Source organism: Camelus dromedarius, chromosome 11 (assembly GCF_036321535.1).
Source record: "Camelus dromedarius isolate mCamDro1 chromosome 11, mCamDro1.pat, whole genome shotgun sequence".
NCBI lineage: Eukaryota > Metazoa > Chordata > Mammalia > Artiodactyla > Camelidae > Camelus > Camelus dromedarius.
The window spans coordinates 14,836,943-14,857,047 of NC_087446.1; the positions used below are offsets into that span (position 1 = coordinate 14,836,943).

The 20,105-nt window shown below is 39.7% G+C and overlaps 1 protein-coding gene across 1 annotated transcript in view; it reads left to right on the plus strand.

Moving 5' to 3' along the window:
- TRHDE (thyrotropin releasing hormone degrading enzyme) overlaps positions 1 to 20,105 on the plus strand; it is a 330,639-nt gene that overhangs the window by 93,037 nt on the left and 217,497 nt on the right. The window contains exon 3 of the mRNA XM_010988214.3: positions 9,916 to 10,042. Within this exon, the coding sequence (XP_010986516.3) occupies positions 9,916 to 10,042 (127 nt within the window). The remainder of the gene's footprint in view (positions 1 to 9,915; positions 10,043 to 20,105) is intronic.

Here is a 20,105-nt window from a genome sequence, read left to right on the forward strand (position 1 = left end):
CTTTTTGCATCTTCCAGTTTCTCTCTGCTTCTGTCATTCTCATTCCTTTCCTGTAGTCAAAACTCCTCCTGCCTCCCTGTTCGTAGGACATCTGTGGTAACATTCAGGGCCCACCTGAATGATCCAGGATCATGCCCTCATCTCAAAATTCTTGATTTAATCACAGCCGCGAAGTCCCTTTGGGTAACATTCACAGTCTTAAGGATTAGGACACGGTATCTCAGGGGGCCATCCTTCAGACCACCACATCTATATTAGAAAGATGGGACCACGGCAGTGTGAACATGGCAGAGCCCTGCCCTTACCTTGAAGTGAGTTGCACTTGTAAGCTCCATAGTGAACTAGTAAATACTGTGCTTAGGGAATAAATGTGAAGAGATTTACAAGAAGAGAACGTATGGGTTGCCACAGTGCTAATTTCTTTGCCTGAAGCAAAATGCAGTTGTAAGATGTAACCAATCTATTATAACAGCATTTTTAGGACTCCAGTGGACAAGGACCTTCAAAGTTTATGGCCAGTTTATGGGAGGCAGCAACACGCCGTTGGTCCCTGTTGGGTGAAAGGTACTGTGTTAGACACAGGAAGGAGTAAAAACAGAAACTGAAAAGTTGGACCCAATGCTTAAAGAATGTAAAGACCTATAGAAAGATGAGACCAGAGCACTTTAAATGTAGAGAGACTATGAACTCATAGAATAAAGGCCCCTGGGTCCCAAAGAAACCCCATGGTGTGTAGCCAGCCTGTCTCAGAATTCTCAGAAGGGCTTTTTTCACGAATCCTTAGTAAAATTCTATGCAAGGGGAAGAGGGAAAATGCAAGTGGAGACAAATCATAAGAGCATCTTTATCAGTGACTGTACTCTGGATTCTCCTTATAAAAATATTTGATGCGATGTGGAATTTAGGTCCCATGAAAGGTGTTTAAGTAACTGTTCTCAGAAAAGCTATCCTGTGGCTCTGTGGCATGAATTCCAAGGGGGGAGACTCGTGGAGGGGCTCTGGTGTTTGTTTCTGCAGCGTGTGTTTGTCAGCATGGTAGGTTTGGAGGTAGTTGTGGTTTGGCTGTCCCCATGTGCCTCCCTCGTAGGACTGGGATTGAGCTACCCACACCTTCCCAGTTCTAAATTCTCCTCCTTCTCAGAGTGGGTTCTTTGACTGCAGTGATGGAGATTGCCTATTACTGGCTGTTCTCCCTATAAAAGCTGCAGAACTAGTTTTTCACTTGCAATAGTATGCTTTTCTGCCCACTAGCCACTCTGTCTCAATACATCGTAAATCATCTCCCTGTGTGGTTTTCAATCGTGTTACCCTGCTTCCGACTCAGAAGTGGCTCTCAGTTTCTCAAAGCAGCACACCCAGGCTCTTCACTTGTGAGGTCAAGGCCCTTCCGAAGTTCTGCCTCCTGGATCTGCCCCACCTGCTCCAGCTAAGCCAGCTCCTTCCCCGCCCCCTTGCAGCCTCCTCTTTGTGTTTATTGGCTCATACTTACTGCTCGTGCATCTGGATTCTGGTTCCTTGTTTCTGTCTGAGTTTTGTGTGCATTTATTTTCCTTTTTCTTAGCAAAGAAAAGTTACTTTCCGAATTTTAAATAAGACTAATACTCCCGGGTTTTCAGTTTCTTGTTTACAACATCCTTTCCTCTTTGTATCCATATATTTGTCTTCTACTTAGTGCCAAAGGCACCTGCTCCCTTCTCCCTCACTTGTTCTGTTTTACTGGTTTGTATGAAGAACCCAAATCAAATTATATTCATGCAGGCGAATTAATTCATCTTTAGTGGTGGAGAGTTTAGTGACAACACATCATTGTTTTTCAGTTATTAAAGAAAAGGACTGATATTTTCAGTTAGTTGAGTAGAAAAGTAAATTTGTTATTGTTAGTAGAGTGAAATTTTAAAGCCATGAAATAATTTCTGTGTCTTCCAAAGTTCTTAATGTGCCCTTGCAGTGTGAAATTTTCTCAGAGAACAACGCTGGCAAGCCAGAAGGTTTGTTTAACTTAATTTACCAAATAATAAACGCCAAATCAGAAAATGTTATTCAAGTCTTTATTTAACTGGTGCACTACTGTTGTAAATGGTTTTTTTCCTTTTTCATTGCTGTATAGTGTAACTATACACCATTTCACATAATCATATAGTAACTACCATGATTCATTTTTTAACACAATGAATAAGTAAAATAGTCTGAAAGAAAGGCTTTAGAGAGATTTAGCTCTATTGTCCTTTATAATGACTCAGTGACTATAGAAAACCTTTTCAAATTCTTCATCTACAAAATCAGAATTCACTGCTAACCCCACCCTGAGTCTACAAGTATTTTATAATGATAAATAAGAAAATCTGTGAAGTATTTTAAATTATTTGAAGGAAGTCTCCAAAATTACTTAGTATAAAATTGTGTAATATTTCTGACAATTACATGTGCTTCCTTATTTGCATTATATTACATTTGTATTTATGTTTTCCCCTGTCCCTTGAAATCTTTACTGCAATGAAATGGTAAACGGTGGAACATTGTATGGAAGAATTTGAATAATTGCTTGCTGCTCTTTACTTGCAAGGTGCTCTGTCCCTGTTCCGATGAATCTTCATCTCTTTGGAGAGGACTTCTTTGAAGAGCCATTGTAAATTGCGTCCACATTGATTTTCTCAGTAAGACTTAGTTGCTGTATCTCCCCACTGGACTGCAAGCTTCTTGCAAGAGGAGACCATGTCGCTTTTGCTTACCTTTGGACATTCAGTACATGACCATTAATAGATGCTCATTAACTAGTAACTAACTAAATAAATAGACCATTGATGAAATCATTAAATGGTCTTTGATGTTCTTCTTCTAAATTGCACGGCTATCAGAGGCAAAGTCAATTTCAATTTATCTGAAGTTTCCTTCCATTATGACTCCTTTCCAAAGAATATTCTGTCCTAATAGTGGCAAATGTCTGACACCAGTGCCACCTCTCGCACCCGTGTGAGCACAGACGGCTCTTTCTTGGCGCTTTCTCCCCACAGGTGCAGATGTGGTCTCAGGATTGCTCGTCACCTGTCCTCTGAGAAGCCACTCTCAGCTCTCAGAATTGTTGAAATTTAATCTCCATTCCTGTCATTATGAGAAAGAGAGATGCCTATTGGGGTTGATGATGTCTGCCTTAGTATTGTTCTCCTTCTGTGATGAAAATACAGTTGACCCTTGAACAGTAAGGCGGCTGGGAGGTGGGAGCGGACCCTTTGCACAGTTGAGAATCCATGTATAACTTTTGATTTCCCCAAACTTAACTACTAATAGCCCACTGTTGACCCGGAAGCCTTACTGATAACATAAGCGGACGATCAACACATATTTTGTATGTTTTATGTATATCTACATGTATTTTATGCATTCATGACATACCTAACCCTCTATTAATTTTTTTGGGTATTTCTAGACTATGTGGTTCATCTGCAAGTTTTTTCAAATTGTCACGAATCTCCAAAATTTTTTCCAGTGCATTTACTGAGAAGAAATCTGCACGTAAGTGGACCTGTGCAGTTCAAACCCATGTTGTCCAAGGGTCAGCTGTACTTAAAATCCTATAAAAAGATGCAACAAACATACTTTAAGTATAGAGGGTTCATGAAACTACAGAGTAAAGGCTACTGGGTCAAACAGACACCCCTAGGAACATCAATTTGGGGCATTTAGGCTTCCTGTGGGACCAAAATTATGTAGCTCCTAAGCCTTAGTTCATTGCTACTGTGTATTACCACAAGGGCAGGGGCATAAGAATGTTTTTCCAAAGCCAGCTTCTATTTCATATTGGCTGGCTAGTCTTTCTAATCAGGACCAAGATCATGGGCAATTCAGGGGGAAAAAGAGGAACAGTCAAGAGTAAAGGATGGAGAATGACAGCGGAGCAGTTGGTAGGTACTTTCAAGGGAAGTGAAAAACGTCAAAGAGTAAAACTAGGTAGAGATACCAAAAGACCCAAAAACCTTTTCGCTATTTTCTTCTCAAAATAAATAGTGACTAGATGAGACTAATTTAGACAAATGAGGAGGAAGCACCAATCTCTCAGGGATAATATGGTGTGTAGATAATGATAAACTCTTGCCCCTGGAGGGAACTTTGTGCTGAGGCCCAGAGAAGTGAACTAACTCTCACAAGTTGACAGTACTTGGTGACAGTGCTGAGTCGCACGTCCCCGTGTGCTACTTCCTAGTGTAATATCCTTTCCACTGGACTTAATGGGCAGTTTGGTCTATATTGGTTGTAGGAAGAAGCTATGCAGAGGGAGAGATAAAGCCTGGTTAGCAATTTACATTTTCAGAGCTGGGCTCTTATCGTGGCATGTCAGAAAAGCAAATGAGCAGGTGTAATAAAATTATATTTCATTGCTTTTGAGTGATAACTCTGTTTATGAAGATTTGGTTTCCATGTTATGATTAAGCAGAACCTGGTCACCCTAAAAGAAGAATAACAGCTGTGGTTTTTTTTTTTCCCCAAAGTATAAAATGAAGTATTGCACAGCCAACTCTTGTTTAAACACACAGGAATTATACAGTTTGTGAAATATTTTGGACTTTTGCCCCCATCCTTTAGCTGGTCTCACTTGTTTCAACTGGGCATTGGAGTGAGACAGAGACAGATAAGGTCAATGATTGTTCTTAAGTGAGACTGGGACGACAATTGGTGTTACCTAGTAAGTAAGGGACTTGTTCAACAGGATGTTAGGATCAGCTGAATAAATCTATCCATTTCTCTGCATCCCTGCTGCCATCTCTCTAGTCCAAACCACACCATCTTTCACTACAATAATCTAACTCATTTCCTTTTATTTATTTCTAATCCCTCTTAATCTGTCATCTGCTCTGTAGCTTATGTCATCAGTTAAAACGTAATTCTGATTATGTCATTCTGTGGTTTAAAATCTTTGACTTGTCTATGCCCATGGCAGTAAATTAATATTCTACATTTTGGTTTGCAAGCCCTTGTTTAATTTGGTTTGAAGTTTCTCTACTTCTCCAGGTTCACCTATCACTCTCTATCTCCTCATTTTTCTAACTTTGTCTTTCTGTAGATGTCTTAACAAGTGACCACTTGTATCTCAGTTCACCTGGTAGAGGTCAATCACATCATCCTTCTTAAACGCAGAAGTAAATTTATCACTTTTCTGGCTTAATAGCCCTTCATGAATTACCACCAGTATCATAATTAAGTCCTATTATTTACTGGTCCATTTAAAATCACTTATCATTTGGTTATCACTGTTGCCTTAGGACATAATGTTTCCTTGGTCTGGGATATCCTCCTCCACTTGGTAGCTTACTACATCCAGCTTATCCTCCAAAATTTAGCTGAAATATCTCCTCCCCTGAGAATCCCACATTTTCATCAAAAAGTCCCTGTATAGACTTCCATTGAATATTTACATACCTATGGAATTCACTTTTTCACTTATTTATTCATCAAAGGTTTATTGACTGCCTACTATGTACCAGGTACTGGAGGGGCAAATTTAACAAAATATTTTGACCTACAAAAACTAATTGATAAAAATCTTTGCCCTCATGCAACTTACATTCTTGGAAAAAGGGCAGCAAGAAACAAAATGAGTATGTGAAGCATATCTTTTGATAAATGGTGATAAATGTAATGGGAAACAATAAAGCAAGGAAGGAGAATGGAGAATCCTGGAGTGGGAGAGAAGACTTCTCAGAAAGAACAGATATTTGGAAGAGTATCTGAAGGAAGAGAGGGAATGAGCTGTGGGGATGTCTAGGGGAAATCTCAAAAGCTGTGATGGGAGAATCTCTCTTGCATGTCTGAGGAATGTCAAGGAAGCCAGTGTAAAAGTGGAGTAAGGTTAAGGTGGAACAAAATGGTAGGAAATGAGACCAGAGAAGTAAAAGGGACTAGATTTTTATAGGGACTTGGGAGCCCTTGTGAAAACGTGGGCTTTTACTGTAAATGAGTTGGAAAGCCACTGGGGGAGGAAGAGAAGAGTGATATGGGAGTTGACATTCATTTTAATAGGAACATTGTGGTTGCTGGGTAGCGAGCAGACTGAACAGAGTGAGGGACAAGGCATTAGCAGGAGATTAGAGGACTTGTCCAGGCAAGAAATGAAGGAAGCTCGGAAGCAGGGTGATGGTGGTGGGGCTGTGAGAAGTGATTGGATTCTGGATATGTTCTTAAAGTAGATGCCCAATTGAACAGGTCAGCGTGAGAGATGGAGGGGAAACAAGGATGGTGTTGAGATATTGGTCTTGGGAAGCCAGATAGAAAGATTTCAGGAGGAGCAGATTGTGTGTGTGTGTGCGTGTGTCTGTGTGAGAGAGAGAGAGAGAGAAAGAGAGAGAGAGAGAGAGAGAGAGAGAGAGAGAGAGAGAGAGAGAGAGATTGGGTGTTTGGCTTCAGATATGTTAAGTTTGAGATGACTACTAGATATCCAACTGGAGATGTCCAGTGGGCAGTTGGAAGTCTGGAATTATGGAGTAGCTCTTCAGCATCTTAATATTTGGAACCGTGAGACTAGATGTTATCCCCAAGTCACTGAGTGTAGACAGAGAAATGAAGATGTCCATGGACTGGAACGTGGTTCTCTCCAGCTAAAGTGAGGGACCCTCCAGTTTAAAAGAAGTGAGAGAGATGAGGGTAGGAGGAGGATGAATCATGCAGGAGACTGAGAAGGAGTGGTCAACCAGATGGAAGGAAAGTAAGACTGAAGCCAAGTGAAGACAGTATTTGGAGGAGAAACGATCAACTGTGTCAAGCTCTGTGGATAGATTACACACGTTGAGGGCTGGGAGCTGACAGTTGGATTTGGCATCCTGGGGCCATTAGTGATGTTGATGAGAGCAGTTTTGGTAGAGCAGTGGGAATGGAAGCCTTGTTGCAGTGAATTCAAGAGAGACTAGAGACAGGGAGAATAAATTGGCAACCACCCTACTTACATCTATTGTTTCAGGGTGTTAAGGGCTCCGTTTCATTCTGAAAGTGTTCTGCTTTGCATGTCAACTTACATGTTGAATTTTGAGAATAATGTCTTTGAAAAGGGAGGAGGGGTAGATAGAACATGGAGTTTGGCCTTAGATAGGAGCTCAGTCCTTTGTAATGGGAGTTCATTCCATCGTATTACAGGAGTTCATCATTTGTAATGGGAGGGAAGGCAGAATGCAGTTACATTTCTCATATTGTATTTTGCTATTGATTTATTTGTTTATTTCCCCACATATTGTGAACCTCTTAAGAGCAGTAAGAGTAAATGTTTTGTTTATTGTGTGGTGGAGATTTTTATTGTTCTCGCTCTATGCTGTAGTACAATGCCTGGCACCCAGCAGGCGTGCAATAAATGTTTGAATGAACAAATGAAGACACTGTACTAAGCATGTGTGCATTTTATCTTCTCACTCAGATTGGATCATTTCCATCAAATCTTGGCAAACAGATTGATTTAATCATGCTTTTCTTGTCTGGGCCTCCAGACAGCTTGACTAACTGGTAGAGCTGATTGATAGGAATGGCTGTGTTCCCCCTAATATCCATGGTGTCTCCCAGGAGTAAAATCAGTGACCTTTTGCTGCGTTATTTTGCAATGGTCCTGGCTACGGTTTTAATGTGAACTTACGATTTACTTCACTGTGAATCTTCAGAAAACTCTCCATTCTTCTCAGTATCCATTTGGCACTTAACAGTTTATCATTCATGTGGCATGTATCATTATCTGTTATTATTATCCAACATTTTGAGTGGGGATTAGATCATCATTGTTTTTTGTTCCCAATAATGCTTTGGACCACCTTTGGTTAGAGAACACATCTTCTTTGTCTTGAAGTTAGAAATGCTTAGTCCAGACCCTGGTGCAAAGCAGATGCCAAATAAATATTTGCTGAATGAACAAACGTGTGAATGAATGATTCTTGTCTGTGGTGTATGCTCTTGGTGCAGGACCAGATCTCCTTTCCTGTTTCCTGTGCTTATCCCCCAGTTCTTACTGTCTTGCTTCTAACAGCTCATACTCAACCTCTGCACCAAAGGATTACCTTTGGGCCACTGGAGCTGCATCATCCAGATGCTCCAGGAACAAGAAGTGCCTGAGATTTAATGCCTGCCCCTTGGTAACCAGTATCCAATGACTGAGATGCAGGAGTCTGGAAGTCTAGCTCTCTTGCCTCAACGTAGCGGAAACTCACGAGTGCAATTTACACTCTAGAGCTCCCAGTAGGATCAGGCGGAGGCCGGAACTTCACTTGAAATTACACCCTCGTTTGGCCTTATACGCTCCGTTATATTGCTTCCCTTGCCCCCTTGTGGGTTTCTCCTTGAGAACACTTCCTTAATAAATCACCTGTATACTCATGCTTTCCTCGGGGTCTGCTTTTGGGGAACTTAAGACATTGCATGTTGTACAAGCAGTTGATGTCAGGGGTTGGGGGTCATAAGCACCATCTCTCTGAGAGCGTTAGGGTCTGCTGTTGCAGGGATTCTCCTGATAGTTTTTGGTTTTATACCACTGCCAACCAAAACTGTAGATGACTGTGAACTATCTTTGATATTTCATTTGGTTGTCACGTGGGAAGTCATTACACAATTTCAGTAAATAATTGGTATTGAGTCTAGTAAATATCTCATTGAATTACCGCTCTTTCTAACATAAAGTCAGAATGTATTTTCCTTGACTTTGTACTCTTTTTGATTATACACATCTCTGTTCTCTTTCTTTAAGCAAGGGTAATAAAGAATTAATTGCATAATCAAATTTTATATGATTGAGTTTGTCTTTCTTTTGTCTTCTTGTTGAATATAAATATCCAATTCCACATACTGAGTAAACCATTTTTTTTTTCAGTGATTTGAAAAGAACATGAACTCCTTTATCTGTAAATTGGGATTGGAAATAATGCATTTTAGAGCTGAAAAGCACTTTAGCAACCAGCTGGTGGCCAACACCTTCATTTTATGAACAAGAACATTGGAGACCCAAAGAGTTTAAGTTATTTGTTCAATATTACCCAGCTTGGTTAGTGGCAGAGCCGGACTGAAACCCAATTCCCAGGCTGCAGTATTCTCTGCTGCTCCACAAAATACATATTTCTTATTTACAGAATTGATATGAGGATTAGGGACCACATCTGTGAAAAATAGATTTAGCCTTTGGAAAGAAAGATGCTGGATAGCTTTATGAAAGCTTTAGGAAAGCTAATCTCATTTTAACCTTTTCTGTACAATTGTTGGTTTTGTTCAGTTTTATGTCATTTGCCTCAGGCTCCTTTCTGGCCAAGGACTAGATAATATACAATGCTTGATTTGAAAATCAATATTAAATATCCAGATTGTGTTAGAACTGTGAATTACTTCAGCTGGTTTGGAGCCAAGAGCAGTTGGAGACAGCCCTCCAAAGTGGCAATCACTGATGTACATGAAAATTTACCTATTCCTACTTTGCATATTGGGAGTAAGGGTAGTTGGATAGTTGGTTCCAAAGAAAAGAAGCATGAATTATATTTTTGTTCAGCCTGTTCATACTTCCAAAGCTTGATGCAATGTAATTTTAACAAACCATGAATTTCCTCTCCTGCCGAGCCGCCGTATCCTGCCTGCTTTCAGCATAGTCTGGGAACCATTATACTATTCCACTGTTTCTTCCTATCTCTAGCAAGCACATGCAAGTGATAACTTCGAATATTTATTTTGATGCAAGGTGTATAAATCTTCTCTGTGTCATCTTGTAAAGCTAGGAAATGGTGAGTTGCTCAACGTGGTTACTTCAATTGTTTAAGGTTGATTCTTTCAGCCCCTGAATGCTTTGGTACCTGAACGAGAATGCCATTTAATTTTCATAGTGTTAGAAGTGATTTGTGTAGATTCATATATGCAGGGAAGATAAAATTCGAATATCAAAAGGCTACAGTAACTTTCATATATATTTTTAATTAGGTGCGATTATACGCAAGGCCTGACGCTATCAGAAGAGGTTCCGGGGACTACGCCCTCCATATAACGAAGAGACTGATCGAATTTTACGAAGACTACTTTAAAGTGCCCTATTCCTTGCCAAAACTAGGTAAGACTTTTCTTGGTTACTTTATTGGAAGGGCTCCTCGAATGTGGAATTTCTTTTTTATGCATTTATTTGAGACATCCAGAAGCATGGAAGTTCCAAGGGTTGTATTTTTAGAGAAGTTGAGTACTAAGAATCGTTTCTTCTGAAGAGGTAAAATAAAATTGAGTGCTTCTGAAGTCTTGCCAAAAAGTGCTCATAGAAATTAGAAAAGGCATTATGTAAGTTTAAGATGTCCCAGAGATAACCTAGATAGCTGTAATTTGTTGAATAACTACTGTGCAGGGGTGCTTGCCAACATCTCATTTAATCTTGACAACTGCTATGTGGGCGGGTGCTGTGAGAACGTTTTCCACGTAAGGAAGTTGAGACCTAAGGGTCTTCCATTTACTCAGAACGATCAGTGAGAGAAGGAGTTGGGATTGCAAGCTAGGTCTTGATGACACTCAGAACAATTCAATATTTTATACTAACACTGATTAGTTTCTGGTTCCTAATTCTCAGATGTCCGACCCGAGTGTATTGGTTGTCCCTGAGATGCTTTTTGTACAGTCATCTTTTGAGCACACAGTTAGAGTAAATAGAATGAAAACAAGAAAGAAAGAAAACGGCACGATGGAGATTGTGTTCGCCATAAATATGTTCACATTGCTTCCTTTTATGAAGCTAATAGGTTCAATAATTATTTGTTGAATGAATAAATGAGTGAATTTTGTTATATGAATTTGAATGAAACTGCTGCCTTTGCAGGGAGTGAACTGTGACTTTCCAGGAGGTGAGAAAGGGTATATATACCTACTAGAAATGCTGAAATTATTTTTTCTTCTCAGAAAATCTGTTTGGGGAGAGAGTATAGCTCAGTGGTAGAGTGCATGCTTAGCATGCACGAGGTCCTAGGTTCAATTCCCAGTACCTCCATTAAAAAAAAAAAAGTAATCCTAATGACCTCCCCCCACCAAATAAACAAATAAAACCTGTTTTGAAATATTATATCACAACAGTTTTTTTGTTTCCCACCCTCCTTCCCCATCCATTGTCCTTCCCAAGAGCATTTTTGATCTGCATCCTTGTAAGTTATTGCTTACTGACAAAAACAAAGTGCTTTCCTGATCAGAAGTATTAGCATTTGAAACACAAGTTCTCCTCTCTGGAGATGGGCCTGTTTCAGTAAAGTACTTGCCTGATGTGTAGCTTTATTGGTCTTATAGTCAGCGATTCAGAAAGTAGAATAGTTGATATTGTTATCAGTGGATGCAGTATACAGTTTTAATGAATGATATTACAAAATTCTGAGGTCTTCTTGAGACATGTGCTCTTAGAATATAAGATTTTATTTCAAATTTCTAAACAAAACTTTATTTCAAATGGGACTCGTCTTTTGTTTTGTTTTGTGAAGTCTTCTTTTTTTCCCTCTATATCAGCTTCCCTATTAGAATTGGTTGCACTGAAATCTCCCTGGTAGGCACCCAAGGCAGAAAGGAAGACCTGACCTCATTTGCATGGGAGGTGGCACTGTTCTCTTCTGCAGGTAGAGCAGGCTGGGAACTTCCCAGCTTGACCCTAATGTAAAATTCACGCGTGCTTATCCTGCACATTCAGCAAGAGAAATAAAATGTGGATCTTTGTCCCCTTCAGACCAGCAATTAGTAGAGGAACTCAATCTATAATTTCCGGGGGTTCCGTGTAACTGTCAGCTTGCAGCAGGAAGCATCTCTGTTCCTCTCTTTCACTCGCCATTGAGCTGTGCAGGGTTTCATCTGTAGAAAAGGACTTTGTTCACTGGTACTATTGCTTGTTAAGTTGCCTTACGGCGGATGTAACTGAAAGATGTGGCTTACCCCCAGGCACTGCTTTTTATATAGCTAGGGGAGTTACCACGGCCCCTGCACTTTGTAAAATTTCTCTTTAAGCTCAACTTGTTTAATATGCCTTTAGATATTCAGATCTATATGCTAAGGGATTTATAAGCATGCTTTCTAAATGCTCCCAACATCAAATTCCAAAGCACGGAAGCATTTTGACAAATCCTTACTTTTTATTGTACATTACAGATTATATTTTAAATGAATTCTATGGAAACTAACTCAGTCTTTGTAAATGATGAATGTAGATATGTCCCAGAAATCAGCTGTATCTGCCTTGATGTTTCAGATCTGAGATGGTTTCCAAGACCCTTATTCTACCCTTCCTCCCTCCCTCCCGCCCCTCCTCCCTTCCTTCCTCCTTTCCTCTCTTCCTCCCTCCCTCCTTCTTCCCCTTATTTATTCCATGAGCATTTATTGAATACCTCACAGATGCACTTTTCTATGTGATTGGGATGCAGCACCAAATTAAAAAAAGGCAAAAAATCACTTCCCACCTGGGGCTTAACATTCTATTAGGTAGAGACAAGTGTTTAAGCAATTAGGGATATGAGTCGCATTGTCAGATGGAGATCAGTGCCGTTAAAGAAAAAGCTAGCCTGAAGGGTCAGGAAGTGTGGGGAGCAGATGGGCCATGGGAGAAAGGGTGAGTTTTTTAAATGGGTGAGTATGGAAAGCTTTGTTGGGAAGTTGACTTTTGAGCAAAGAACTTAAGGGAGTGAAGAGTAAGCCAAGTGGATGTCATGGGACGAGGACCCTAGGCAGAGGGAACACTGTGACATGGCAGCTTTGCTGGCGTATTTGAGGAACGGCAAAGAGGCAAGGATGACTGGAGCAGGGTGAGTAAAGGGGTGGGAAATAGGAGATGAGGTCAAGGAGGAATGGGTGGCTGACGGATCATGCAGGGCCAGCAGCCTGTCGTAGGACTCTGACTTTTGCTTTTTTCTGAGCGAGATGGAAATCTGTTGGTTAATTTTGAGCAGGGGTATTATGTAATCTGGCTTCTGTTATAAAAGGGACATTCTTATGACTTGGTTGGATACACTGTAGGGCAATGGTTCTCCACTGAGGGATGATTTTGTCCCTCGGAAGCACTTGGCAATATCTGGAGATATTTTTGCTTTCACAGTTCAAGGGGACTGGTGGATTGTGTGCTGCTGGCATTTAGTGGGTAGAGGCCAGGGATGCTGCTACCCATCCAACAATGCACACGACAGCTTCCCACAACAAAGAATTATCTTGCCCCAAACATCAATAATGCTGAGAATGAGAGACCCTGGTGTAGGGGGAAAAGACAGAGGCATGAAGACCACTGAAGAGGCTATGACAAAATTCAGGCAAAATTTGACAACTGCTTGGACTGGGATGTTAAAAGAGAAGTAGTCAGAAGTGGTCCAATTCTAGATAAACGCCGAAAGTAGAGACAACGAATTTGTTGATGAACGGGATGTGGGAGAAAGAGAGGTACCAGCGGTGACCCCAAGGTTTTGGGTTTAAGAACGAGAAGGATGGAATTGCCATTTACTGAGACAGAAAGATTGTGGAAAGAGGTAATTTTAAAGACTGATGTGTCTATTAAACATTTAGGTGGCAGTTTGATGTCCTTGAGAAATTCAAGTGGACAGCTGAATTTATAAATAGGGAGTTTGGTTGAGTAATCCAGTTAGAGATATATGTCTGCCAGCGTATCATGATGTAGAAAGCTGTGAGGCTGGATGAGATCACCAAGCTTGTGAGAGCAGATGGAATGGGATCAAAGAGGGGCTGATCCAATGTTTAGAGGTTGGGGAAATTAGGAGCTAGTAAAGGCTACTGAGAAGAAGTAACTGATTAAAGAAATACGTATATGGGGAGTTCCAGGCATCGAGTATATAAAGTATTTCACAGAAAACTAGATGCTAAGTGGTAAGTCAAGTTAGATGAGGACTGAGAATTGATTATTTATTGAGTCTACCGTGCGAAGGTCACGCGTGACCTTGGCAAGAGCAGTTTCAGGTCAAAGTCCTGATGGGTGTGTTCAGGAGTACAAGGGGGTGGATTGGGGAGAGGATACAGAAATGAGAGACAGTGAGTATAGATCACAGATCAGTATTTCTGAAAGTTTCCCCTGGGAAGGGTTCTGGGAATGGTGGATGGAGAAATATTTGTGTTCTAATAATGCTCATCTCTTGATAAAAACTTTCTGTGAGTGGATCGCATCCTTTCCTCACATGTCTGTCCCTGTCCCAGACCATGTCAAGGGAGGGTGTGGAACTTGTCTCTTTCTTTGATTTGCATTAGAAAACCCAAAATTGAAACGCGTGGATAAGAAAGCTCTCCGTCAGTCAACCTGGCTTTACTGGTGAGGGGAGATGTGCGCATGTGTGAATGTCAGGGCATTACATTGCAAAAAAAAAAAAACAAAACAAACACTTCAAATGTAATATTGAGTGTTGCTCTTCCATCATAACTCAGTCGTATCTTCTCTCTTCCCAAGTTCGTTTTCATTTCTAATGCTAGATAGTTTCCCTTCCTCTGCTGTGGTGTCTTCTCAACGCTAGCTCATCTCTAAGGATTTGAGTTTCCACTCCCAGTGCATCATCACAGTGGTTCCCTAGGAGGAATTCTGATGCTCGCTGTTGGGACAATAATTGATTCTCCTTGTTGTCCGAGGATGTTCCTTTACCACTGTAAAGTCCAAACAGTCAGCCGGTATATGCTGTGTAAGGATTTGCTTTAAAAAGCTCTCTGTTAGGTAATTGCAACTATTAGGATGAGGTTTGTAGAGATTTTCTCTTCCTTGACATAGGTGTAGAGTCTGTGTGATACAGTACAGCAAGCCACATGCCCTGTTTTCGTGGGAATTCTCTGCGGCATGGATGTTTACTTTAAAGGAAGGTTGTTGTAGACATACGAAGAATTATCTTTCCTCTTTATCTTTAAAACGTATTGGCCGCAACCACAAAAAACAAACGGGTTTGTGTTTACTAAATGTGGGTCACTCTTAAGGGCTTCGTACGTTCTAACCCATTTAATCTTTATCACAGCCTTTTGAGGCAGTGCTGTTATTTTCTCATTTTCCAGGTGAGGAAATTTAGGCACTAAGTGACTAAGTAAGTACTCTGATCCCACAGCGGGAGTTAGTAGATTTATAAATTCAAGCCCAGGCTCTCTGGCTCCAGAGTCTTGAGATTCTGGTGAAACAGATTCCAGAAATTTTGAGAATTCAGAGACCAAAATATGGGTCACCTTGATAAACTAGGTAATCTGGTTTCTATTTTTGTTAATTTCATTTTGTTGTTAAAAAGTAGCATGTGGTCCTTATAGAAAATTTGTTAAAAGAAATAAAGAAGCACGTGACCTTATAACTCATAATCTCACCAATCAGAAGATATATTTGACCATTTTACATGTTTTTTTCATGAGAGTTTTTTTTTTTATACGTCAGTTAGTTGGCTGATAAAGTGACTCAGATGTATACTGGAATATTTTGTCATTCATCCCGTTTAGATTTCAATTAATTATGGCTATGGTTTTCAGTTTTCTTTTGCTGCTACTTTATGATATGTAAATCGATGTTTGGTAAAGGAGTTTGCTTAATTGCTTCTTTTCAGGACACTGTGCTTTTATGAAGAATTTATTACCTCCCTGGCACAGTGCTGTGATTGTAGAAGGAGCAGAGGTATTTTGTACCAAGAAATTCTGGCTTCAAGGAGGTTGTGAAATGCCATGCCAAGATATGGCATTTTCAGGAATGAATGGATTAGAGACTCACGCAATGCAGAGTATAATCAAGCACCAACATTTTGTAGGGCAAAGACATAGTTCCATGTTAAGAAGGTGGGATCATTCCACAAGGCTGTAGGCATGAAATGCACATAAAAAGAAGCCTTATCTTTACTTGTGTCCTGAAAAAAGAAACAAATTTAATCAGAGGTAGAGAAGAAAGGGGAGAAGTTATTCTGAGAATTGTGTAGTTGGGAAAGCCATGGATACCTTGGGCTCTATGTATCATGTTGATGGACTCTATTTATTTTTCCATAATGGAATAGATAAACTATGGAATAAATTACCCTATGGAAGTTTATGAATAAGAGAGGCTAGCTTGAGTGATTGAGTATTATTTAAGCTATAACAGATATGTCCTTTTCTTTATAGTGTTGATGATAATGGAGATGATGATGATGATAGAAATGATGATGATGGAGATGATGATGGTGATGATGGATGTGATGATGATGATGATGATGATGATGGACATGATGATAGAGATGATGATGATGATGATGGAGGTGATGGTGGAGATGGCGATGATGATGGTGATGATGATTTGCTGTTTCCAAGTAGTAAAGCTTTGGAGTCTTTTTCTTCATAAAATATTTGTACTGACTGCTATACATTCCACTTTCTATGGTTGTGTATCTTTTTTAAAGTAGTATTTGTTGTTTTTAATTTGAGGTGGTAATCATATTAATACTATTCCTATCTTAATTATGCATCTCATACTTGAATTACTTTTTTAGGCTTAATCTTTTTAAAATTATGACTTTTCTTACCTTTCGATTAGGTAAATATTGAACACTACATATATTTTTTGTTGATGGCCTCAAGTAATACTGCCTTTTAAAATAAAATCTCTAGGAGCTTTTTATATGGTCTAGTCTAGTTATGTATAATGTCTGTTCACTCCCAAGATGTTTCCTTCAACCCAAATTCCTAAATAATTTCAATGTACACTGGAGCTATTTAATGATATGGTTTCTTGGTGGAGACTAACATACGGATCTCTGTGGGTTAACATTCCTAGTGTGTTTTTAGGGAATCAGATGAGGCAGTTCTTTGCCATCTAGTTTATCAGGTACTATACAGATACAAGTTTCTTCAAATGACTCTCCTTGTCCCCCTCTTTGGCATCAAATAAATATAGCCTGCCAATTTTATGAAGGTAATTTATTTCTGAAAAAGCCTTTGTGTGGTGATTTCCTCATCAACCCAAATGGCAGTTATCATCTTTTAATAGAAAATATTCTTTATATGTTCCTAACCTCCGCTCTGACAACCATTTGTGCTGAAACAACACAAAATCCTATTAAAATGGACACAGTTACTTCAATATTTAACAATTATTTTAACACAATTTAACAAGGCATTTTTTCCCCCTTCGTTAATTAGTCTATAATACGGCCATTTAACTGTTCTTGTTAGGCTGTTTTGCAGCTATTACACACTATACACTTCCAAGATTGTACTAACAAGCAAACATATATGTGATGCTCAATATTTATGGTACTTAATTACTAATGCAAAAAAAGGAAATAAACAAACAGAACAGTAAAGAAGAAAGAAATCAATGAAAACAGTGCATTTTAGTGGGAATGATGCATGAGATTATTACTGCTATAAACTAGCAAACCACAAGTACATTGAGTGGAGAATTTAATGCAGCACAAACCAGCTATAGAAGTGGATTAACTAATTAATTCAACAAGCATTTATTGAGTAGTTACTATGTACATTGTACTCAGCAATGGATATTAAATGGCCTCTTCCCCTGGAAGCTTACAATCTAGTTGAGGAGATTATTTTTCATTATTTAGATAGCTTGCCAATATTGTTACATGTTCAATTTGTTTACCCTCCTCCTCCCTCCTTCTCTGGTTTTAGGAATTTCATAGCTTCAAAACTTTGAATTTATGCCAAGTATATTTTCACTAATTCAATCAGGGTTTTGTGAAAGATTGTTTATCTTGAAAATAAGCATGATTTTAGAAAGTGCTTAACTTAATTAGGGCTTGTTTATAGGGGCCTCCAAGGCATTGTTTTACATACTCCAACAGAAGTATTTGGCCCTTGCAACTTGGCCATTAAGCTTGGAAATGACTACTTTCAACGTTTTCCTACGCAGTCATTGCGTAAACCTCGTGCAGCATGCTCTGTTTTCTTTTCTTTAAAAAAAACATACTTTATTTATTTGTTATTGTGTTATTTAATTATTTTATTTTGGTGGGAGGTAATTATATTTACTTGTCTCTTGAGGAGGTACTAGGGATTGAACCCAGAATGTCAGGCATGCTAAGCATGCACGCTACCGCTTGAGCTATCCCCTCCTCCCTTCTTTTCTGTTATTATGGGTCAAGTGGTGTTGGTTCAGTAATGGGCACCTCCTCCTTTGGTGCACCTGGTCCCATCCTCTCTCACCTGCTCAAGGACATCCTGCCAACAATTCTCTCTTCTCTTTCCTGGATCTTCAATTGTCCCTCTTTGTTGAGTCTTTCCCCATCAGCATTAAAAATCTGGTGCTGTTCCTCTCAATCTAGCCACACACATGCACACTCACTCCAGCCACTACACCATTTCTCTCCTTTATTTTACAGCTAAATTGCTTGAAAGGGTTGTCCATCTCCACTGACTCCAGTTTCTCGCTTTCCTTTGTCTCTTGAGTGCACTCTCCATCAGGCTTTTGCCCCAACTCTATACTAAAACTTCTCTTGTCAAGTTCGACAACACTCCCACGTTGCTAAATCGAATGGTCAATTCTCAGTCTTCATCCTGAGCTGTCAGCAGCCTCTGACTCAGTTGTTCTCTCCAGCTCCTTGAAACACATTTTTCACTTGTCTTTCAAGGCAATGTATTTTCCTGTTTTGGGGATTTGTTTTTCTCCAGCGTATCCTCAGCCATTCTTTCCAAGTCGAATTTTTCCTCTTCTTCCTGTCTCTAGCTGCTTAACACTGGAGTGCCCTGGGACTTTGGTTTTGGATCTTTCCTCTTTGCTGCCTACACTGGTGGTGACCTCATTCAGCCTCATGGCTTTGAATCCCATCTGTTGATGCTGGATGACCAAATATACAGCTCCAGCCTGGTTCTCGCTCTTCATCTCCAAACGTCTATGTTCTGCTGGCTATTTGATGTCTACACTTGGATGCCTGATGAATATCTTGAATTACCATGTTCAAATTTATCTCCAGATCTTAAACGACTGTCTAGCTTCCTCCATAGTCTTCTTTATCTCAGTAAAGGTGAGCTTCATCTCATCAAAATTTGGCTAGGTAAAAAAATCCTTGGACTTACAGTCTTTTTTCCCCTTGTGTTACACATCCAAGCCATCAATGAATTCTTTTGATTCCACGTTCTAAGTATTATTGGAGTCTGATCACTTCTCACCATTTCCATAGCTACTACTCTTAATTCAGTCATCATGGTTTCTTGCCTTGGTCAAGAGTTCCAACTCATTGAAATGTGAAGCTGAAGTGCTATGAGAACATGAGATATGTGAATTTACCAAGTTCTTGGGAACGATATTGGACTTATCTGGTGATATGGCTCTCCTGCTCAGACTTCCCAGTGCCTTCCCATTGGTAATAGAGTAGAATTGAGAATTCTCCCTTTGGCCTCCAAGACCCTTGAAGATCTGGCCACTTACTACTACTCTAACCTTCTCTCCTACTCACTCTTTCTTTGTAGTGATAGTACCTTCCTTGTTTTTTCTCCAACATACTAAGCATGCTCTAGCCTTGGAATCTGTACTCATTCCTCCCTCAGCGCAGAACACCTTTCCTTCAGATATATGCATGGCTGAAATATCACCTTTTCCACTGAGTTCTTCTTTGATCCCCCGACTTAAATTGCAGCCTTGCAGATCACTTCCCATCTCTCTTCCCTGATTTACTTTTCTCCACAGCAGTTTTTATTATCTCCCCTAACATGTTTTTTATTTATGTCTTGTTTTATTTATTATCTGTCTCCAAGCTACCCTTCCTCCTTCACCAAATGTAAATGTTTTATGAAAACAGACATTTTTGTCTGTTTGTTTACTGCTCTATTCTCTCTGCCTAGAACAGTGCGTGGCCCAGTGTGGGTGCTCAATAAATGACAGTTGGATGAATGAGAAATCTCCAACTTCTTCCTCTTAACCGTCTTCACCACGTGAGAACGTGAAGAAAAGCAAAACTTTGGCTACTTTGTGAATGAAATAAAATTGATTTCTTTTTAACAGAGTAAACAAAGAAATGATGATGATGTTCATTTAAACTATTAAGGAAACTCTTTCTTGGTAAATACAAGTGGAAGAAGTGGCAGATTAGCTAAATTGCAGTCACTTTCTCCTTAAGATTTATGTCAAGGAAGTTGTTGAAGGTGGGTGAGTTGATACCTAGAAGTATTGGGCTTCTGGTTTATTACCATGGCAATCCTAGGCTGAGGCTCTTAGGAGGCTATGCTTTGCACCG